Source organism: Protopterus annectens, chromosome 7.part0, assembly GCF_019279795.1.
Source record: "Protopterus annectens isolate FY-2018-M chromosome 7.part0, PAN1.0, whole genome shotgun sequence".
NCBI lineage: Eukaryota > Metazoa > Chordata > Ceratodontiformes > Protopteridae > Protopterus > Protopterus annectens.
The window spans coordinates 1,089,732,102-1,089,753,428 of record NC_056739.1 but is presented as its reverse complement, the minus strand read 5'-3'; the positions used below and the strand labels follow the sequence as shown (position 1 = coordinate 1,089,753,428).

At 37.6% G+C, this 21,327-nt stretch overlaps 1 protein-coding gene across 1 annotated transcript in view; it reads left to right on the top strand.

Annotated features, from left to right (window-relative positions):
* Window positions 1-21,327, top strand: part of ITGA11 (integrin subunit alpha 11) — a 1,670,941-nt gene that overhangs the window by 247,658 nt on the left and 1,401,956 nt on the right. The window contains exon 2 of the mRNA XM_044077667.1: window positions 3,922-4,033. Coding sequence (XP_043933602.1) covers window positions 3,922-4,033 — 112 coding nt within the window. The remainder of the gene's footprint in view (window positions 1-3,921; window positions 4,034-21,327) is intronic.

The window sequence follows — 21,327 nt, the reverse complement described above, 5'->3', positions numbered from 1 at the left end:
TTAAGATTCTATTGTCCATATTATACCCACATATGGGCATATAGGATGACACAAAAAAAGCAAATACTTTAATCCCCAAGACACGTACAGTAAATATATCTCATATGTTCCATGTCATAGACTCAAGGGCCAAGTGTTCTTAGTTATATTTGGGTAAACTTGGATTGTCCTTTCGTTTTTCATTTTCTACCTTTCCAGTAGCATTCATGTGAAACACACGACTATCAGACACTTTTTATTACATCTTTTGTTTCCTGATCGAGTATTCTAAGATTTTTTTTAAATTTGATTTAAATTGTTTTCAAAATGTGATAAAGTCATATATTTTTTCTCCAAATATGTATCTTTTTACATATATTTTGTGTGCATGATCAGAATGTGAATGAAATCCCAAATCAATTAGAAACACTACTCTAAAACCCTCTTTGCCTCAGGTAAGCTAAAACAATATATGCATTAGAAAATAAATTAAAAAACCATACCAACTCCCCTTTTCTAAATGTCTCCTGAGAATTCAAATCTAATGCCAGTTTAAAATAAAATCTTAAATAGTTAAACCTAATACAAATAAATATTGACAGTGAGCTGCTAGTGAGTCAGAAAAATTAGAAAATGTAATTTATGGCAAAATGAACCTGATCCTAAATAAATAAGTTAAATAACATTAATCTACATTAAAACATGTTTAAATTACAAACTTAACATGAGCTAATATAACTGTCACTTAATATCAGAACAATACTAAAACATTGTGAAGCTGTTAGAAGAAGGTAAAAGTTTCCTCAGAACAAGTACAGAAAATTACCATTCAGTCTGGTTAAAAACTGCAAAACACAAATCCAAAAGCAGCTGGGAATGAAGCTCTCCCAAAAAAAGCAAAATGCAGTAACAAAAGTCCAAACTGGGAATAAACAAATGCGGCTCTCTTGATATTAAATAAAAGACAAAACTTTTATTCAGGTACAAACTAGTGAGCGCTTTCTTGCCTCCTGGCACTTCTTCAGACAATACAAACACTGCAAAAATCTCAATAAAAAGGGGTTGCCTCACCCACATTATTTCACAGCAACCAGCCATTTTAATTGCTGCAGATATATGGTTGGTTGCTGTGAAATAATGTGGGTGAGGCAACCCCTTTTTATTGAGATTTTTGCAGTGTTTGTATTGTCTGAAGAAGTGCCAAGAGGCGCAAAAGTGCTCACTAGTTTGTACCTGAATAAAAGTTTTGTCTTTTATTTAATATCAAGACAGCCATGTTTGTTTACTTCCAGTTTGGACTTTTGTTACTGGTTAAAAACTGCTCAGGACCCGGAAATTTTTAAATCGGTTTAAATAGCTTAATGGGGGGAATGAATCTTTCACATCTTTAATTTATTAGGAAATTTGGACTCCTTATCTATCTTCTGGATTCCAGTGATGACAACCATGACTACGACAACCCAAAGGATGTAGCATTACACCTTAGCCCAGCCTTTGGACTGATAGCTTGGTGTTATCTCCAAAGAGCAAAGTAATTGTGAAAATATGAAAGAAGAACTGTCATAGTAAATTTGTGTGAGATACCAACAACATGATTAAATTACTGAATCCATTGATGTCTTCACAGACTCAGAACCCTCTCTCCTGTCCCCTTCTTATGTTTTACTTGTTGATCTCTTAATACAGTATTTCCCTTTAATGATGAATGTTGGAGGGATGTTTGGCATGTTACTCTATAGCTTTGCTAGCTTGACTTGAATATATGAGATGAATTATGACTTTCCCATGTAGTTTGTAAGACTTTGCAAGGTTATTTGTGGAGTATTATACAGGCAAGGTCTGGTGACGTTACTAGGCTAGTTACAGTTTAGAGACTTAAATATGCTTCTTCTTTGTTTGGTCTTTCTGTTGGGTCTGGTGGCAGAGATTTCCAACAAAGTACATTGTTATTATGTACCACACATTTGTGATACTTCAGTAGTTTCTGTCATGTGTAAAACTTTTGCTAATTTTCTGGTGATTTGGTTTTGGAGACCGACTATTTTCTTTTTGAAACTGAATATATTACTCTTTGACAGTGACTGACAGCTTGGCCAATTAAATCACAGAGGGGGAGGTTTGTTCTTAATAAATTAATACAATTTGAACTGAAAGACATGACACCTTAGGCTATCACCCATAGATTAAGAATGACTCTAAAGAATTAACTGGAACTGGTGTTTCTCAATATGTTAAGCAGCCTGGGTGAAACACAGACCACAGCAACTTTCAAGAACATGCCAAATGTGGAACACCTTATTTTTTCACCTCATAAAAAGTTTCGTAGACATAATTCAGGACTACAGCATAAATGGTCTAATCATAAATAATGACAACTGCTAATGATACAGGGAATATGGCAGGCAATTTTTAAAATGTGATCAGTATAACTCTATCAATGTCACAAAAGCTTAATTGAGACCCTATCTGATTCTTAAGGGCATGTGAAGTCATTCTAGACAGATAATTATGCCATGTATTTCACTGAACCATCCCTTTCTACAAAATTTACCATCTTATGTCTGATATGTCCATTGTCATTATTTAAAATCAAATCCCTTATCTCAAATATCAGTTCATGCAACTGTAGATATTTATGCTTGTAAACATGCTTGTATATAAAATTTCAAATATCTTCTTTACTTCTGTTATACTACTTATGTTGTATTTTGCATAACAGCTCATATGTCCTCTACTCTGTCACATAGTTGGCAAATATATATGCATATATTTCTGTTATTTGCCCATAACCTTAAAGGCCCCAAAAGGAAAGCATTGAATAGTAAATATTGTTCTACTGGTACCACAATCCTTATTTTTCTGTGACACTCAGAGAAGCTCTAAATTGCCAGCACAGATTTTCAAATTGAGCTTTTCTACAATAGCTTCCACTGTAAAGGTAACAAATGAAAGTCATCATTGGCTCCACCACAATTAAGTTACATAACCTAGTAGACTACAGAGCTGCTCTTCCATTCAAGGCAATACTGGACATAGGATGTTTAAAATAGTGGGGAACACCTTCTCACTGCCATTCAGAGCAGTGACAGCTAGCAGGTCTTCATATTACCACAAGCATAGTCGTCTTCTTAATATTCCCTTGTCATCCATCTGTTGTGCCTGAATGCACAACAATGCAAGCAGCAAACAAAATAAGTAGCTAGCATATAATCACTGTCAGTCCTTCACTGACTCAAAACCTTATCCTGATCTCTCCACTCCAAATGAGCAAGCAAATTGAAAGCAAAAAAAAAAAAAAATCAAGTACTAAGAGCATTTTAGGCTCCATTTTCAATGAAACTCAGTGGTGCAGAAGGTCCAGGTATACTTAGAATTGACCCTTTGACCAATGAGGAGTGCAATAATTGATCCCTTTGTCCAATGAACAGCACAACAAAGTCACTTTCTCATTGGTTCTAAAACAAGCCAGTAAGAAAATAGAAATCAAAGCTGCCTGATGAAAATGTGGAACAGTGGAGCAGATAGTCTTTTCACTGCCAAAATTTGGAGGTAAGGCTTTTCAAAACTGTTATTATATTTAATATGTTTACAAATATATGGCTCAGAATATGAATCAAGAAATACAAGGAATATGAAGATGTAGAAATTATTGCACTGAGTTTTTATTGAAAAATGTAATATTTTTAAAGAACCATGCTCATATTCTCTGATATTTGGGTGTCTTGAGATACTTTTTCTATTTTGATGAATCTGCTGGACAAGTTAGAACTTTGTACTACAATTTAGATATGTGTTTTTATTTTATTTGGCATTGATTGAAAATATCATATATCACATCCTGATATTCAGTATAATTTAACTGTCTATATTAATGAAATTCTTCTTTTCAAATTCTTCTGTTCATGCATAATGAATTGATGTTATTTGTTTTTAATTTTAAAGGGCTCAACTCTGCATTTAACATTGATACCAAAAATCCAAGAATTATTCATGGGTCTAAAGAAGCTTATTTTGGATACAAAGTACAACAGCATCAAATTGGTGACAAAAAATGGTAAGATAAAAACTGAGTGCTATGGCCATTAAAATGTTAAATTAGGAATGAATTATTTGTTCAGGAGTCAGTAAAAACATCATTCATGTTCTCTGTGTAGTATCTCAGTTCAGCATTTTTTGCTTTTATGCTCATTCAGTCTTCTTAGTTTTTAAATTGCATATTGACTGTGCAAATCACGAAGATTTGATTAGCTACTGATGCAGTTACTAAAATTATATATTGCACAATAACACTGGTCTTTCCTGAAAAGTACCAACATGAAATCCAAGAGTCTCTTTCTTTCCTAAAAAGTCACAGAAAACATTTGAAATAGAAATGTTTGATTATACAACACCAGTAATTTATCCCTGAGTTTTCTGCTGTGTAAAACAGTTGGTCGTGCCTTGTTGATTAACTATCAATGCCATAAAGAAACAGGTAAAATTAGAAAAGGTGGCTGGTCCCAAAATATTTTAACTAGGGTCTGAATCTCACTTTTACTTCTGGTTAGAACATTTATTAAACAAACTATGGTAAATAGTTATACAGAATTATTTTCCTTATGTAAGAGTAAGAAGTTGTCATCCATCAAACTGGGGATGCGGTTTCTTGTAGGATTTATTCAATACAATATTAACCATTTAATCACTTAAGTTTTGTCTTAATGATTACATCATGCCACCTGTCATGAGTAAATTTCCCTGTACCCCACAATTCTGTTATGGATTATTACATTTTATTGTTTTATTTTATTTGCTAGGTGGGTAGATAGACAGGGTCACCATGGTTTGTATCTCAGCCATTACCATTTTGTCATAAATACAAATGAAGTAACACAATATACATAACTTGAAATTAATACTACAGACAAAACTTTTAACAATTAAATGTTGAAAATGATGCATGATTACAACTTGAAGTGGTAGTATTATTTCAGAGGATAATAATGCCGTCTGTTACTAAAACAGCACTGCGTTTGAATTGACAGAATATGGGCCAGACTAGCTGTGGAGGAAGTATGTATTATGACAAATACCTTGCTTGTTTACTATAGTATGGGTAAGGCAGATGAATATGGTCCTTGTTTGGTTAAGGAAAATTAAAATATGTGCAAGCTGTCTGTCTAAACTGGTATGATTTAAGCTCTGTTTTGGGGATAATAAACTGACTAGGTTGTTGATGTTTTATGGCAAGGAACTGCAGGGCAAATTTTAGGATGTTTATAAGTGAAGACTTTGGTCATGGAAGCAAAGAGGATGAGTGGGTTATAATGATGACTGCGGAATTGTGCAGGTGCTGACTTTAAAGTTGCTTATGGTTGGTGGGTAGCTGTTACTATACATAAATTTGTAAAAACGAGTTGTTAAAGAACATTGTCCTTGAAAATGAATAGGTAGAATGCTGACTTTAGAAATATATACATACAGAAAAAGAGAGAGGTGCGCAGACACATATACACACATACACATGAGCACACATGCAGGGACATATGGTGCTCCGCTCACCTTTATGAAATGCCTACAGCTGACATGCTCAGTGTCGGCATGTTTTAAGTTTAAAGATGTTTGTGGTACAACTGTTAGTTATTCAGGAGGCAACACTTGATACTGGGAATAAAGTAGATTTGGTTGTCAGTTTCTTAGATTCTTTATATGGTTGGTAGTGGGCTTGGTACGATTTTGTCATTAGGCCTTGGACTTTGCAATGTTCTTCTGCTGTGTGTCAAAAAGTAAGAAGGAATATTGTTTAATAATCAGCCAATTGTGAAATGGTTTCCAGAGTAATATTTAAGCACAGTGGAGAATGAATAATGTGGTTATATTGTAGTCTGTGAAAAAGGTGTGCTTGAAAAGAATATTCAGAACACCTCAGTATATTTAAAAGTGCCTAAGAATAATGAAGTGACATATGTCAATGCAGAGAGGATAGGAGAAAGTAGCATTCCTATATTTTTATAGTCAATGAGGGTTTTGTACATAATGGTTGTATTTAGTTGCATAGAATTAATGATAATGCCATTGTAAATAACTCAGTTAAGGTTATGATCAGTTATATGGAAACCAGAAGATGCAAGGGAATTGTGCCCATTATCAGAAGTAACCCTCCTCCTCCTGCACATTTCACTGGGTCCATCCTAAGGAGCAGGGTACAATTTGAAGAAACATTATGAAATGCTATTGGGAAGTTTGAGCTAGGATTCGGTTATGGCTACAAAGTGTGTCTTTTGCATAGTCCTGCATGGCTGCTGCATTTAAATGCATTATTCTCTAGTCATTTTTATTAGGGAATGGGATTGTAGTGAAGCCAAAAGTGGAATAGATGTCAGTGTTGAGTAATCTCGATGCTTGTAATGATGAATATAAAAAATAAATTAGATGGCAGGAGAAATGGCATAAACATTATTTAGCATTATGATAAAGGTTCTTTTTTGGGTGGGAAGGATCAGTAAGGATGATTAGCTGATTGTCCATTAAGGATGATTTGCAATGTTAGATTATAGTTTCTTCTGTGTGGTAAAACAAAGAGTTAGGTGGTTGCAGGCTATTAAAGGAAATACTAAGATTATGAAAGTGTTTTGATGTAAATATAGAGGGATAGCTACACGTAGAAAAGTAAATTGATAAATGATACTTACTTACACAATTGCATAATAAGACTAGGCACTAGAAGAATATGTATTTGAGAATTTGTTCAAAAGATTATTTAATTCCCTATTTTTTTAAAAATGCTTACTTTAAAATATAACTTCATACAGTTAAATGCTTGTTTTGATAACAGAAGTCTACATTTTGTTTCCTGCATTTATTGTTATTTGACTGCATGTTTAAGAGAAGAATGTAATTTGGCCATCTTTTCTTGCATGCTGTTCTGTTTATAAAATAGTTATAGCCTTGATTTCATTATTCACTCATCTGTGTAAAGCACGGTGACTGCATAATCCAGTAGAATTCTAGAATGCCACTGTAAATCTGAGGAATTGCAGATAACTGCTTACTTATGAGCATTGGTTTTGCTTACTATTTAAAAATGTAGAAACGCAGCACATATCTGATCAGTAAAATGTTCCTCTTTTTACAACTTACCATGTTCTAGGTATTTTCCTTTTCACATCACTCACCCCCTACAACCAATAATAAACATCTTCATAAAAGACATATACTATCAATATTCATATCACTATGTATTATCTCAATCTGCATAACTTCCTCATTAAAAAATCACCACCACAACCCCACAGTAATCAGACCAAATATATTTCCTAGCTTCCACTGTCAGGATCACTCTTTTTACTAAGACTCAGAAATATTTTTCTCTGGCCTAAAAACACCAAAGACTTCCTTCAAAGTATCATCTATAATTCCAATACTCCTTCAGTATGGTTCAACAAAACTTTCTCCAGAAGATTTCCTTAAAGAAATTAGCAATCTCACATCAATAAGTTCCACACCTCCCACAGAACATGCACTGAAAACCCCACCATCATTCACCCCCCTCTTACATTTCAAATCCATGCATCCCAAAGAAGTCTCTTTTCTACATGAAAATACTTCCATTGACACTCTACCTGACATTCTAACAACCTGGTTCATATATGATTGCAGAGGGCATCCATGTCTTCCTCTCACCCATATATGTAATCTATGTCTCACACAAAACATCATGCCACAGATTTAGAAAACTTATCTAATTAAACCACTTACAAAGCAAACCAACCCAAAATATACCTCTCACTTCCATCCATTCCCCATCCTCCCAGTTCTGGGCAAACCTCTTGGAAAGATAGTCTACACCCAACTCTCTCTGTATATATATCTGTCAGTACTACCTGCTGTCTTCCAAACAACATGGATTCTGACCTGAACAAAGTACTATGATAGCACTTTGGTCCCTAACTGATGACATCCTGCTGAGCCCTGATAGTGGTCTCTTTAATGTTACCTTATTTATGGACCTGACAAAGACATTTAACCTCATTGACCACTATCTTCTCCAAACAAACTAATTGCAATTGGTATTAGTCCAGATACCACTCCCTTTTTTAAAAAACGTCCTCACTGACAGACACTTCAGAGTTAAAATAAGATCCTCCCAATCAGAATCTTCATCTATTACCAAAGGTGTACAACAAGGATCCCCTTTTGACACCCTCCTGTTCTCTATATTCATTAACAAACTTCTTTGTGGCCTTCCCCATCTCCCATTTGTCTCTATTTTGATGACATGGTCATTTACTGATCAGGTCAGTCTCACATTAACATGCAATGCCAGCTCTAGTCAGAAGACATGAGCTCCACCAATGGCTCATAAAATACTTCTCAACCCCACCAAGACCAAAACTATGGTTTTTGGAACTCCACAGAAAATTTACCAAGCTCATAGCTCTTTGTAAATCTTTGACCTACACAGCCATTACATAGATAGAACTTCTACCTTAAAATACCTAGGGCCATGGCTTGATCAGTCACTAAACTTTAATTTCCACATAGACAAAGTGAGAGTAAAAATAAACTTCCTCCTCTTCTGGGCAACAAAAATCTCCATTTTTCTATTCCTACCAGCCAGATAAGCTAGTGGCAAAGGAGTTCTCCTTCCTCTACTTGAATATGGACTCCCAAATTTATATATCTGCCTCAAAGAAAAACACTGCCACACTCCAGACTATCTCTAACAGCATCTGTCAATTCATTACAAACTCACCCTGAAAAGCTAAATAGCTACCCATAAAACAAAGATCTAACCTACTTTTAGGATCCCAACTCTGCAAACTACTCCAACAGTACACATTTACTTACCGTGCAGCTAGAACTCATGAAAACACTTCCTGATATAGCCTAAGACACCACTTACAAGCCATATCAGCTCTCATTACCCCTAGAACCAAGCTCCACAGCATTGTACATGTTTTCTTCTCTCAGCTCTCAGGCACATACTCTTTGACAAGTTCTCCCATTTACATTAAGGAAATCAGCACTTATTCAAAATTTAGAATGCATCTCAAAAAGACTTCTTCATCCAAAACAAATGCTCCTGCTTCAACACAGGATATATCATATCACTTAACCAGCCTCCTTTCTGAGTCTCTTCACCTCTCTCAAGATTCACTGAAGACTGACCCACTTTAGAAACTATTTTTTTGTGAAATGCTTTGTATTTCACCTAGGCTGAGTCTGAAATTGTCATTATTGAGCAGTGCACTACACTGGTAAATACATATAAATAAAATGAAATGAAATAAAATGAAAAGTAAATTTATCAGAAAATGGAATTAGTTTGTTTTTTGCTTTCTGAAATATGAATCTGAAGCAAAAGGACAAATTGTTGCATTGCCAAATTGCTACTCTCTTGTTTTAATCATAGTCAGTAAAGTAAGCATGATATTTCATCACCATAAAATAACATTAATGGATTATGTATACCAAGGTGTTTATTGCCTTTTCCAATGCTTAAGGTAACTTAGCCTAATTGTTTTTATGAAAATTTTTCTGTATAAATGGCACATTATTACCACAACAATAATAGCTTCAGGTCACTAATTTGATAATTAAAGAGAATACTTTGTCTTGTAATTATCATATAAAATAAAAAAAATAAAACATATATATAAAATATAAAATAAAAGAAGGTCACTACACACTATGTGCAATGGGTTACTAGGACAATCACCAGCTTTGATCTTCTTGGAGAGAATATAGAATGTAAACATAAAGTAATAAAGGTGGTGCTATTATCCACTGAGTGTATATAATTCAGTAAGTAGTCAATTCTTAAAATGCTGACAAGCATGCACATAAAAACCATGAAAAAAGTAAAGAACTGTTAAGGTTATGGTTGCATGTAGTAAAATTATGACCACTACCTTTTCCTTAAATGAGGAGCATAACACATTATTTTTTTGACTTGGGCAAGATTAGTTCAGGTTCACTGTAGAAATGTTATGGTCCAAATGCTGTAGACTGCATTTTTATAAAGGATAGTTGGAAATGTTTTGTCTGAAAATACTAAAATCATACTGCACAGTTGAATGGAGTTATTCTTGTATTAAAATATTTCAGAAATGACAAACCAAAAAATCCTGTGACACTGAAATCTGACCCAGATGGTTTGTATTTAATAGAAACCTTTAATAAACAAAATTAGTTATTAGTATTAAAGGTTTCTATTAAATACAAACCATCTGGGTTGTTCTTCAGTGCCACAGGATTTTATGGTTTGTCGTTAGTTTTGTTCTCCTGTGAGATTATCTGTTTATTTCAGAAATAGTTATCAGTTGGAAGGAAAAGATGCTGATGAAATAATTTTAACTTTTTAAACTGTCTGGCTGTGAAAAGTACATTTAATTTGAAAGGCTAAAGAAATGTATTTCTTGAGCTTTGTAGATATAGTAATCTACAAAGTTTCATGATGTTACAATACATTGCTTCATATTTGGTCTGCTGGGATTTGAATAGCGCCTTTTGAGTGATGTCTACTATGAAATTTACATTATTAAAATGATATGCTTGTGATTGCTTAGTTTACAAAATAAATAAAACATATTGTCCTATTTGCGAACAAAGACCACTGAGAGGCAAACATTTGAACTACACACTTTTAATATAAAAAAAATAAAAATATATAAAACAAACAATACATGTGAGGCGTTTTTCGTCCAGCTTAGTAGCCAGACTTCATCAGGTCTGATGAACTCTGGCTACTAAGCTGGACAAAAAGTGCTTCACATGTATTGTTTGTTTTATATATTTTTAATTTTTTATATTAAAAGTGTGGAGTTCAGTCATTTGCCTCTCAGTGGTCTTTGTTCGCAGTTGGTTTGTGGTTGTTCAGACTTTTGATATTGTTCTATTTGTGTAGTTGTCTCTTCTAACTGATATTGATAATATGATAATGTGAATCAGGGCTAAGCGCATAATAAAGCAAAATTAATTATGCAGGTGGGCCCTGTGCGTACGTGGTCTCAAAGTTTGCCTTTGGCCAGGATGACAACATTTGTTCCTTCCCTGTTTTCCACTGTGTTGTGATATAGGTCTTGTTAAGTATCAGTGGTATTTATTACTCTGTAGTTGACAGAAGATATAATTAACAGACTGCGTCTGAGCATGACATGTTGAGAGGGCAATGAGACACTGATTCCACAATTAGGTGTCCTAACTGTGGATTCATAAAAATAGAGGAACACACATACTCATTTAATACTCACAATGTCTACGCCATCATCATTATTTTGGCAATCTTGTTAAATCACTTTCTATGTTAGCTTAAAAAAGGAAATAACTATTACAGTAGAACAGAAGAATAAAAATGGTTATAAGCTTCTAAATGACACCTTTTCACACTGTAAAATAGTACTGAAGTAATATAGAAACATGTTTTTTTTTCTTTTTCAGTATTATTAAACAATTACCGCTATACACAAATCGGGTGAATCATTTTATGGATATTATGAATAAATGTTCCATGTTCTATTAACTCTGGCTAACCACAGAACTATATTTAGGACAATATATTTAAAAGGCAAAGCCTTTTCAGTGAATATTTTAAATAATGTGTGCCTTTTCAGTGAATATTTTATGTGTCACTTATTAATTTTCAATGCATTAATTACAGTGTTATGATAAAACATCCACTACCTCATATGAATTCCACAAGCTGAGAGAATGTTGATTGTTCCTGTCGTCACTATACACTGACAAGAAAAACTGTAGAAATAAGAACATTTCAGTACCCACCACATGTGTGTATGTGTTGTAATCCTGTAAGGTGGCCATCCAAAATATATGTTTCTTGCTGTCTTTGCCACAAATTAAGCAGTCATTGCTTCTGTAAAAATGTAATGCATGCCACATTGAGTTACCCAGTCTGACACCTAAGACCTAAAGTATACCCTCATGATAATACCTTACCCTTTCATATTACTCTCACTTCATTTTCCTATTTATTACACTTCATTCAGTTATTTTTAACTTAATTTGTCTTACACAGAAATTAAACATGACTGGCTTAGGTTAGATGAAGACTATGGTAAATGAGCAAATATTGCCCTCAATCGTTAGACATACTGAAAGACATTTGATCCCGAGGAAACAAGCAGGAAACACTTTTTATCCAAACACAGAAGAAGGAGACACATCTCTATAGTGTGAAAACAGGAGAATTATAGAGTATAATTTTCTAGTGGACTGGGAAGTAATTCTAAATCACATTAGCATGAACATGGGTATGCAGTGGCATCTTGCACTTTAATGTGTAAGACAGCAGAGATGTGCAAAGTGAATGGCTTTGAAATTTAAAAAAAATGTTTTTATATATAGCCTATTACTAGTAGAGCTCTGTTACAGCTTAATTAACAGAACCCCAGAAGATCAGTCATGCTGGTACCTATGTCATAGTTTTGAATTTTTCATAATCACTGCTTCATAATACATGAAAGTGTCAAGATAACCAAATATAACCAAGAGGAATATTTCACTTGGTGAGCTGTTTAGAAGCAATACATATAGCAGGTTACCTATGAAAAGATCGAGCAACTGAAATATTGAACACCATATGGTCGATATTTCAGATGATCAACCACTTTAAAGTATTAAAAAAACAAAAAAATAAAGAAGAAGATGTTACTGCAGGAGGGCAAGCCCCCTGCACCCCCCACCCCCCTACTTAAATATACCAACTCGGAGATTGCGCTACACCGACAATACAGTGCAGAATGGGAAGTATTCCTATTCCCTGCTGTAGCGCCATCTCGGAGTTGGTATATTTAAGTAGGGGGTGGGGGGTGCAGCCCCCCTCATGGGGGTTGCAGGGGGGCTTGCTGCCCCTGCAGTAACGTCTTCTTGTTTGTTTGTTTTTTTTTTGTTCTTTTAATACTTTAAAGTGATCTATCATCTGAAATATCGACCATATGGTCTCGACCATATGGTGTTCAATATTTCAGCTGCTCAATCTTTTCATAGGTAACCATATAGCAACATGCTTTACAGTCATGTACTTGATTGGGAGTGTAGTAAAATACTGCATACAGGAGCATCATAACATGAACTATGCCCCTGGAAAATATAGATGACTGTAGAAACAAACAAAGCTAAGACACAAACACAAACTGGATCCGTACTACCAAAAGAAGAAGCACCACAGTGTATACAATTGCCCAAATAAATCTTGCAAGCACGTTGAAATAAAGTACTGTTTATTAAAAAAAACAATGTGATTTTTTGTTTTTTGTAATAAACAGTATGTTATTTCATCGTGCTTGCAGGATTTATTTGGGCAGTTGGATACACTGTGGTGCTTCTTCTTTTGGTAGTATGGACCGTAGAAACACAAAGGACAACATAATAGTCTTGATTGCTAAGAACTGTTCTGTGATATCCAGTTGCGAGCTGTGATCAAATATAAACAAAAGGAATATGTCACTTTATTTTACATGTGCCCTGTCTAATGTGAAAGTAATGTACAACAACATAGTCTTTATGATCATGAAGAAGCAAATGGAACATTTTAAAATGACTGCAAGAAAGCAACATAAGTCATTGTTTGCTAAATAGAAAGAGGTCTGGTAGGTGAGCTGTTTAGAAGCAATACATATAGCAGGTCACCTATGAAAAGATCGAGCAGCTGAAATATCGAGCACCATATGGTCGATATTTCAGATGATCAACCACTTTAAAGTATTAAAAAAAACTGGAACCTTAGTTTGAGAGACAGCCTTACAGAACTATCTGCAAATATATAGAGCTGAGTATATTTTTCTGCATTATTCTGTATTATAGAGCTAAATTGTTTGCTTAGATATCTGCTGTATGAGAGAGAGAGAGAGAAAACAGTATATATTTATATATTTTTTGGCTTTATAATTTGCACATTCCTCACATCTGTGTTGAAACTGTCCCCCCCCCCCCCCAGTTCTTGGTTGTAGTTTAAATTTGGTGGCTTTTTCAGTGCCCGCCCCACTGTAGATTTGATCTAAGACACTCCCCCAGGCCCATCTCTTTACTGCATTCTACCTAATTAACCCTTTCTGCACTTGCTTTTAGTCCTTTTTAATTTAATTACATTTTTTCAAGCTGTGTGTGGACTAATATTGCTACATATTCAAGTGTGCCAGCTTGCACTGCATGAGAATTGTATTTACTACTGCTTTTGCTACTTTTCTGAAAAAAAAAAAAAAAATTTTCATCTGCTTTTACTGTACTTGTGTTTCTTCCTACTTTATTTTGATTTTGCGTCATCTTAAAAGTACTCAATTGTATTTATTACTGCTTGGTGTAACTCATTCTAAGCCTTTTAGTTTGAACACTTGGGCTTCAGGCCAGTTGTTTTACATTGAGAGGGTTTGTGGTCTGCACTGTAGTGGCAGAACAGGTAGCTTACATCCTTCTAAGTTGGGAACTCCTGATTGAGAGCTCAGTGTCTGTTATTCCTAAAGTGTATTAATTCTGGTTTAAGCACTTGGGCTTTCAGGCCAGTTATTTTACATTAAGAGGGTTCATGGTCTGCACTCTTGTAGGAGGAGAGGCTGGACTCTGCCCTTCTGAGCTGGGAATTTCTGGTTAAAGGCTTATAGTGCATGCATATCTGAACTGCTTCTTACTGAAATCAGTACACCTTGTTTGCTGTAGCATAGACTAGATCCAGGCCTGCTGAATCTAGCTTTGTTTGTATAACTTGAGCACTAATCCAGGCATTCTTTAAAGTATTCAATTGTATTTATTACTGCTTGGTAGTAACTTGATTAAAGTGTAGCTATCATTCTAAGTCTTTTGGATTAAGCACTTGGGCTGCAGACCAGTTATTTTACATTAGGAAGGTTTGTGGCATGCACTGCGGTGGCAGGACAGATAGCTTTCATCTTTCTAAGTTGGGAACTGCTGATTGAGAGCTCAGTGTCTGTTATTCCTAAAGTGTGTTAGTTCTGGTTTATGCACTTGGGCTTCAGGCCAGTTATTTTACATTAAGAAGGTTCGTGGTCTGCACTCTTATGGGAGGAGAGGCTGGACTCTGCCCTTCTGAGCTGGGAATTTCTGGTTAAAGGTTTATAGTGCCTGCATATTTGAACTGTTTCTTACTGAAATTGGTACACCTTGTTTGCTGTGGCATAGACTAGATCCAGGCCTGCTGAATCTAGCTTTGTTTGTATGCTTGTTGTTTGTTTGCTTGTTATTTCCCTGGAACGCTAATTCCACCTAAAATGCGGCTTCTCAGTGCTTCTGTGGATCCCTAGTGATATCTGCATTGCTTACTGTACTTATTTCCTTGTTTCACTTGAAAGTACATTACTGTTTGTCGTTTTTGCATTTAAGTTACCTGTAACACATTGCACTTAAGTTACCTGGCACTTGCTCACTAAAGCAATTATATAAGTCAGCACTAAAAATTAAAAGCACTACACCATCACTCCCCATTGGCCCTTGTTTTCAATTATAAAGGAATTCCCAATATTATTCTAGCATGTCCAAAGGTCAGTTGTCAATCTCCTCTCCGGTCCAACTGGTGAATCTGGGAATCTTGAGGCAATGTTACAACTGCCTCATGTACACAGACAACTCTCTCCTCCTCCCAACAAATTCCAACACATGTGAGAGATGCAACCATATAGCCAAACTGGAGGCTAAGCTCTCTCAACTCAGTACTGGCATAACCAGTCAGGAGGAGAAGGAAACCACACTCTCTACAATTCCAGTCTCACATAGACCTACCACGACAGCAAACCAAACACATAATCACACAAAACATACTTGGAGGCTCTAAATAAAGATCTGCCTAAGCAGCAGAGACCTCCAAAGCTGACACTCAAGCAACCGCTACCCCAAAACAAAGCAAGTGCAACACATATCTCACAAAGCCAGTGTGCCGAACAGTCACAGCCATTAAGGCTAAACAACACACCTGATACACTTGTAATAGGTGACTCTATCATCAGGCACACTGACGTCCCACTCATCAGGCCTAACAAGGAGAAGGTCACGGTGAGCAGCCTGTCAGGTGCTAGGATCCGCCACATAACACAAGCACTCAGGTCACTCCAAGGCAAGTACAAATATGACTCACTCATTGTCCATGCTGGTGTGAGAAGGTCACGGTGAGCAGCCTGTCAGGTGCTAGGATCCGCATACACACACACACTCACCAGGTCACCCAAGGCAAGTACACAATATGGACTCAGTCATTGTCCATGCTGGTGTGAATGACCTGAGACGTACCTCCCTGGACTACATGAAAAGAGACACAGAGGAGCTCTCTGAGCATGTAGCCCAGGCCGGTATGACCCTGACCTTGAGTAGCATCTTACCCTCACCAAGAATGATGCCACAATATGAAGACAAGATGATCAATTTCAACAACTGGCTTAAGTACTGGTGTCATTCGAAGGGGATCCATTGCCTGTCAGCCTGGGATGATATGCTCGACAAGCCACGATGCTTCGCTATGGACGGCTTGCTCCTGTCACCCCGGGCTTTTGGATATTGGCCAAGGCTCTTGCTACCCCCATAGTGCCTTTTTTAGGCAAGGCTCAAAAGACAAACCCACCTCCATAGGTATCACAAGGGATAAGAAACTAAGAGTAATGCTACTCAACGCCATAAGTCTAAACCTCAAGATGCACGCACTTGAAACTCTCCTTAGCATGGAGAACATCGATATCTGTGCAGTAACAGAAACCTGGGTTCAGGGCTCCCGGGAGCACCCCAGCACTACCAGGTTATACCTCATACCATGCTTTTCGGCCCCAAAACTTGGACCGAACCACAAAAGAAGGGGGAGTATCGATATTCATCAAAGATACCCACACCTCCAGGTTGGTGGCAAAGCACAAAGCATCAGAGACTATCCATGTGCAACTAACAGTGGGTAAAACTGCCTTCCAGTTTATAGCCTGCTACAGACCACCCTCCCAAACCCAGGAACCCCACTCGGCCTTCCTCAGAACACTGGAAAAAATGAAGGTCTCTCCAAACACCATTATATTGGGTGACTTCAACTACCCAAACATAGACTGGGAGCATTACTCTAGCTCCAACACCCTAGCCCAAAGGTTCCTAGAATCCATAAGCTCAAATGCTATGGAACAACTTGTTACCATTCCCACAAGAGGGGAAAACATACTGGACCTGATCATCACCAACATGGGGACTCTATGCTCCAGACCAGAAGTGTATCCCTCACTGGTAAGATCAGACCATAAACTGATCTCACTGGATATTCACATCCCGACCCCACCCCCTGCCCAGAAAACCACAGTGAAAAACTTCTCTAAAGCAAATTTCACACTCCTCAAAACTGAGGTGAAATCCTTCAAAGCCCCCGGCCTGTGGAAAATACGGCCCAGACCGCAGAATCCTTTATAAATGCATTCTATGAATGCCTTCAGGAATGCAATCCTCCAAAGGCAGACGTCCTGTCTGGTGGACTCCAGCCATAAACAAACTATACAATAGAAGGAGGAAGCTACTACATGATAGAGCAAAATCCCAAAAAGGGAAGGCATCTCTGATCAGTATTAGCAAAAAACTAAGGGCACTCATAAAATCGTCTAAGGCCAGCTTCGAGAGAAAAATTGCACAGGACACTAAGGAAAATCACAAGTCTTTCTTTAGTTATGTTAGGAACCTGGGTGGGAATTCCCAGATATGCTCAGAATTTGTCCAAAAATGACAAAAAATACACCAAACCCACAGACATTGCCAACATCCTAGCTGACAGGTTCAGCGCAAACTTCTCCCCCCCTTCCCCACCAAAAGGGCAAATATCTATCCCAGCAGAATGCTGCCCCCCCTGACATCTCAGATGCTCAAGTAAGAGCCGCCCTCTCCAAAGCAAAAAACACAGCATCAATGGGACCAGACGGTGTCCCGGGCTGCATGCTATATGAACTCCAAGAAGAGCTAAACCCAAACATAAAACTACTGTTCAGTCTCAGCCTTACTACAGGATATGTACCCAAAGAGTGGTGTACAGCAACAGTGGTCCCTCTCCACAAAGGTGGTGCCTCAACGGACCCTGGAAACTATCGCCCCATAAGCCTGACTAGCTTGGTCTGCAAAGCTATGGAAAGAATCATCATAGACCTCATAAATAAAGATATTGGGGACCTACAGACACTGGATCCTACCCAGTTCGGCTTTGTTAAGGGCATATCCTGCCTCTTAAACCTGGTCGACTTCTTTGAAACAGTCACCAAGGCCATTGATGAAGGGAAGGTGGTTCACACAGCCTACCTGGACCTCGCAAAAGCCTTCGATACAATACCCCACTCGGGCATTATAGATAAGCTCACCAGCTTAAATATAAACCCCTATGTCACTAGATGGGTTCAAACTGGCTCAAGGACAGAACCCACATGGTTAGAATTGCTGGAGCCATGTCAGACTCCAAACCAGTTACAAGTGGTGTCCCACAAGGCTCAGTCCTGGGACCTCTCTTGTTCGGTATATATTTCTCTGAGGTACAGGTCAACACAGAATAACTTTGGCTGACCAAGTTCGCAGATGACTGCAAACTGGGCGCCATAATCAACTCTCCAGCCGACACAAGCATCTTCCAAAAGGGCCTCATAGAAACAGACAACTGGTGCCAGAGCCATGGCCTCAAGCTAAATGCCAAAAAGTGTATAGTCATCCCCTTTGGCAAAAACAAAGTGCCCACAAATTACCACATAGGTGGGTAATCCATTAAGTACAGAAGAAGTAATTAGGGACCTGGGGACCCAAGTTGATAGCAATCTCTCATTTGACAACCACGTGGCCAAAGTGGTTAGAAAAACATATTATATAGCCCACCTAATCATGAAGGGATTCACATCTAGATTAGGGGAGGTCATCGTGCCTCTTTACTCATCCCTCATCAGGCCCATAATTGAGTACAATGCCCCTTTTTGGATGTACCTTACCAAACACCTGCAGCAACTGGAAAGACCCCAAAAGTACCTCACCAAGAGGATCAAAGGGCTCAAACAGATGCCATATGCTGCCCGGTTAAAGAAACTCCAGCTCTACTCAGTGGCATACCGCCTGCTCAGAGGCGACCTGTGCCTGACGTATAAAGCCATGTCCAACCCAGAATTAAGGGACATGCTGCACCTCAAAAAATCCAAATCCCATCGAGCTACACACTCGAGAGACTTGAACCTCAGCACTGAAATAAATAGGAAATGCTGGAGGGACAGATTCATAACCCAGAGGCTCTTCACTCTGGAATAAAATCCCAGTCCAGGTTAGGCAGAGTCCCTCATTGACTCTCTTCAAGAGGAATCTTGATGAGTGGATGGGAGATCATAGGTTTACCCCGGGTATCACTTCTGTGTCACTGTTAGACAGAGGCACAGTATACTAACCTCGAAAAAGGGCATAGCAAAATTAATTTAAAATGGGTGACGAAAGCCAAACATACTCTGGCTAGGCTTATAAATGCCCTAGGGCAGATAGTCTAGTATGAACCTATGAACCTATGAACCTATGAACAAAAAAATAAACAAGAAGATGTTACTGGAGGGGAGCATGCCCCCTGCATCCCCTACCCCCCTACTTAAATATACCAACTCTGAGATTGCGCTACACCGACAATACAGTGTGGAATGGGAAGTATTCCTATTCCCTGCTGTAGCACCATCTCGGAGTTGGTATATTTAAGTAGGGGGGTGGGGGATGCAGCCCCCCTCATGGGGGTTGCAGGGGGGCTTGCTGCCCCTGCAGTAATGTCTTCTTGTTTGTTTGTTTTTTTTGTTTTTTTTATACTTTAAAATGATCGATCATCTGAAATATTGACCATATGGTCTCGACCATATGGCGTTCCATATTTCAGCTGCTCAATCTTTTCATAGGTAACCATATAGCAACATGCTTTACAGTCATGTACTTGATTGGGAGTGTAGTAAAATACTGCATACAGGAGCATCATAACATGAACTATGACCCTGGAAAATATAGATGACCCTAGAAACAAACAAAGCTAAGACACAAACACAAACTGGATCCGTGCTACCAAAAGAAGAAGCACCACAGTGTATCCAACTGCCCAAATAAATCCTTCAAGCACGATGAAATAACGTACTGTTTATTACAAAAAACAATGTGATTTTTTTTTTTTTGTAATAAACAGTACATTATTTCATCATGCTTGCAGGATTTATTTGGGCAGTTGGATACACTGTGGTGCTTCTTCTTTTGGTACTACGGACCGTAGAAATACAAAGGACAACATAATAGTTTTGATTGCTAAGGACTGTTCTGTGATATCCGGTCACGAGCTGTGCTCAAATATAAACAAAAGGAATATGTCACTTTATTTTACATGTGCCCTGTCTAATGTGAAAGCAATGTACAACAACATAGTCTTTATGATCATGAAGAAGCAAATGTAACATTTTAAAATGACTGCAAGAAAGCAACATAAGTCATTGTTTTCTAAATAGAAAGAGGTCTGGTATTTAACATGAGAGACTACTGAATTATTACTGCTATATCTGATGATTGTACTAATTCCTCTGTACATAAAAAGTTGTGTTGTGCATGACAAAAAAGATGGAACAGTAAACTAATTTTTCCATATAATTCAAGTGAACATTTTACTTAAATTGTTTGAAAACATAAATATTAATATTAATAAAAATATTATTGCAACATTTCTGGTTCATTGCAGCTGACTTCCACCTTTCCCAGGACATCTTCTTATCCGCCAGGGCTACTAAACATGACTAGCCATACACAGACAAACTCTAGTCTAGTGAGAAGATTTAGGCTTCCTGAGGCAGTGTCATACAAGTAATGTTTTTCTTCTAAGGGCCTAGCCCAGGGAATGGAATACAATGATATATTGCCCATGCATCCACATGTAACTCAGCCACAACACTTTCCCCCTGAAGACAACATCTCCTGCATGTTCATAGCCTTCACTGGGGATCAGTTGGGAAGGTGTGAATGAGAACACACACCTATCCCACTGTAATAGGCATGCCCATACTCACTGTCTATTCCATTAAGAACCAGAGCCACTGTTCAAACTTGGGTCACCTGATCTGGGGATTTATCCCTCTATGCCATTGGTGCAGGCATTTGCAAACATTATTAAGTTCTCTAAGCAGGTGGCCACGGTGGTGCAGCGGTTAGCATTGTCACCTCACAGCAAGAGGTTCTCCGGTTTGATCCTCAACTGGGGTGCCTTCTGTGTGGAGTCTGCATGTCCTCCCTTCTGATGCTGGGTTTCCTTGGATAAAAAGTGCACTGTCCTCCCAAAGACATGCTGTAGGTGGATTGGACACTCTAAATTGGCCCTAGGTGTGAATGCGTGTATGTGTGCACCTTCTGTGGAAGGTTGGGTGC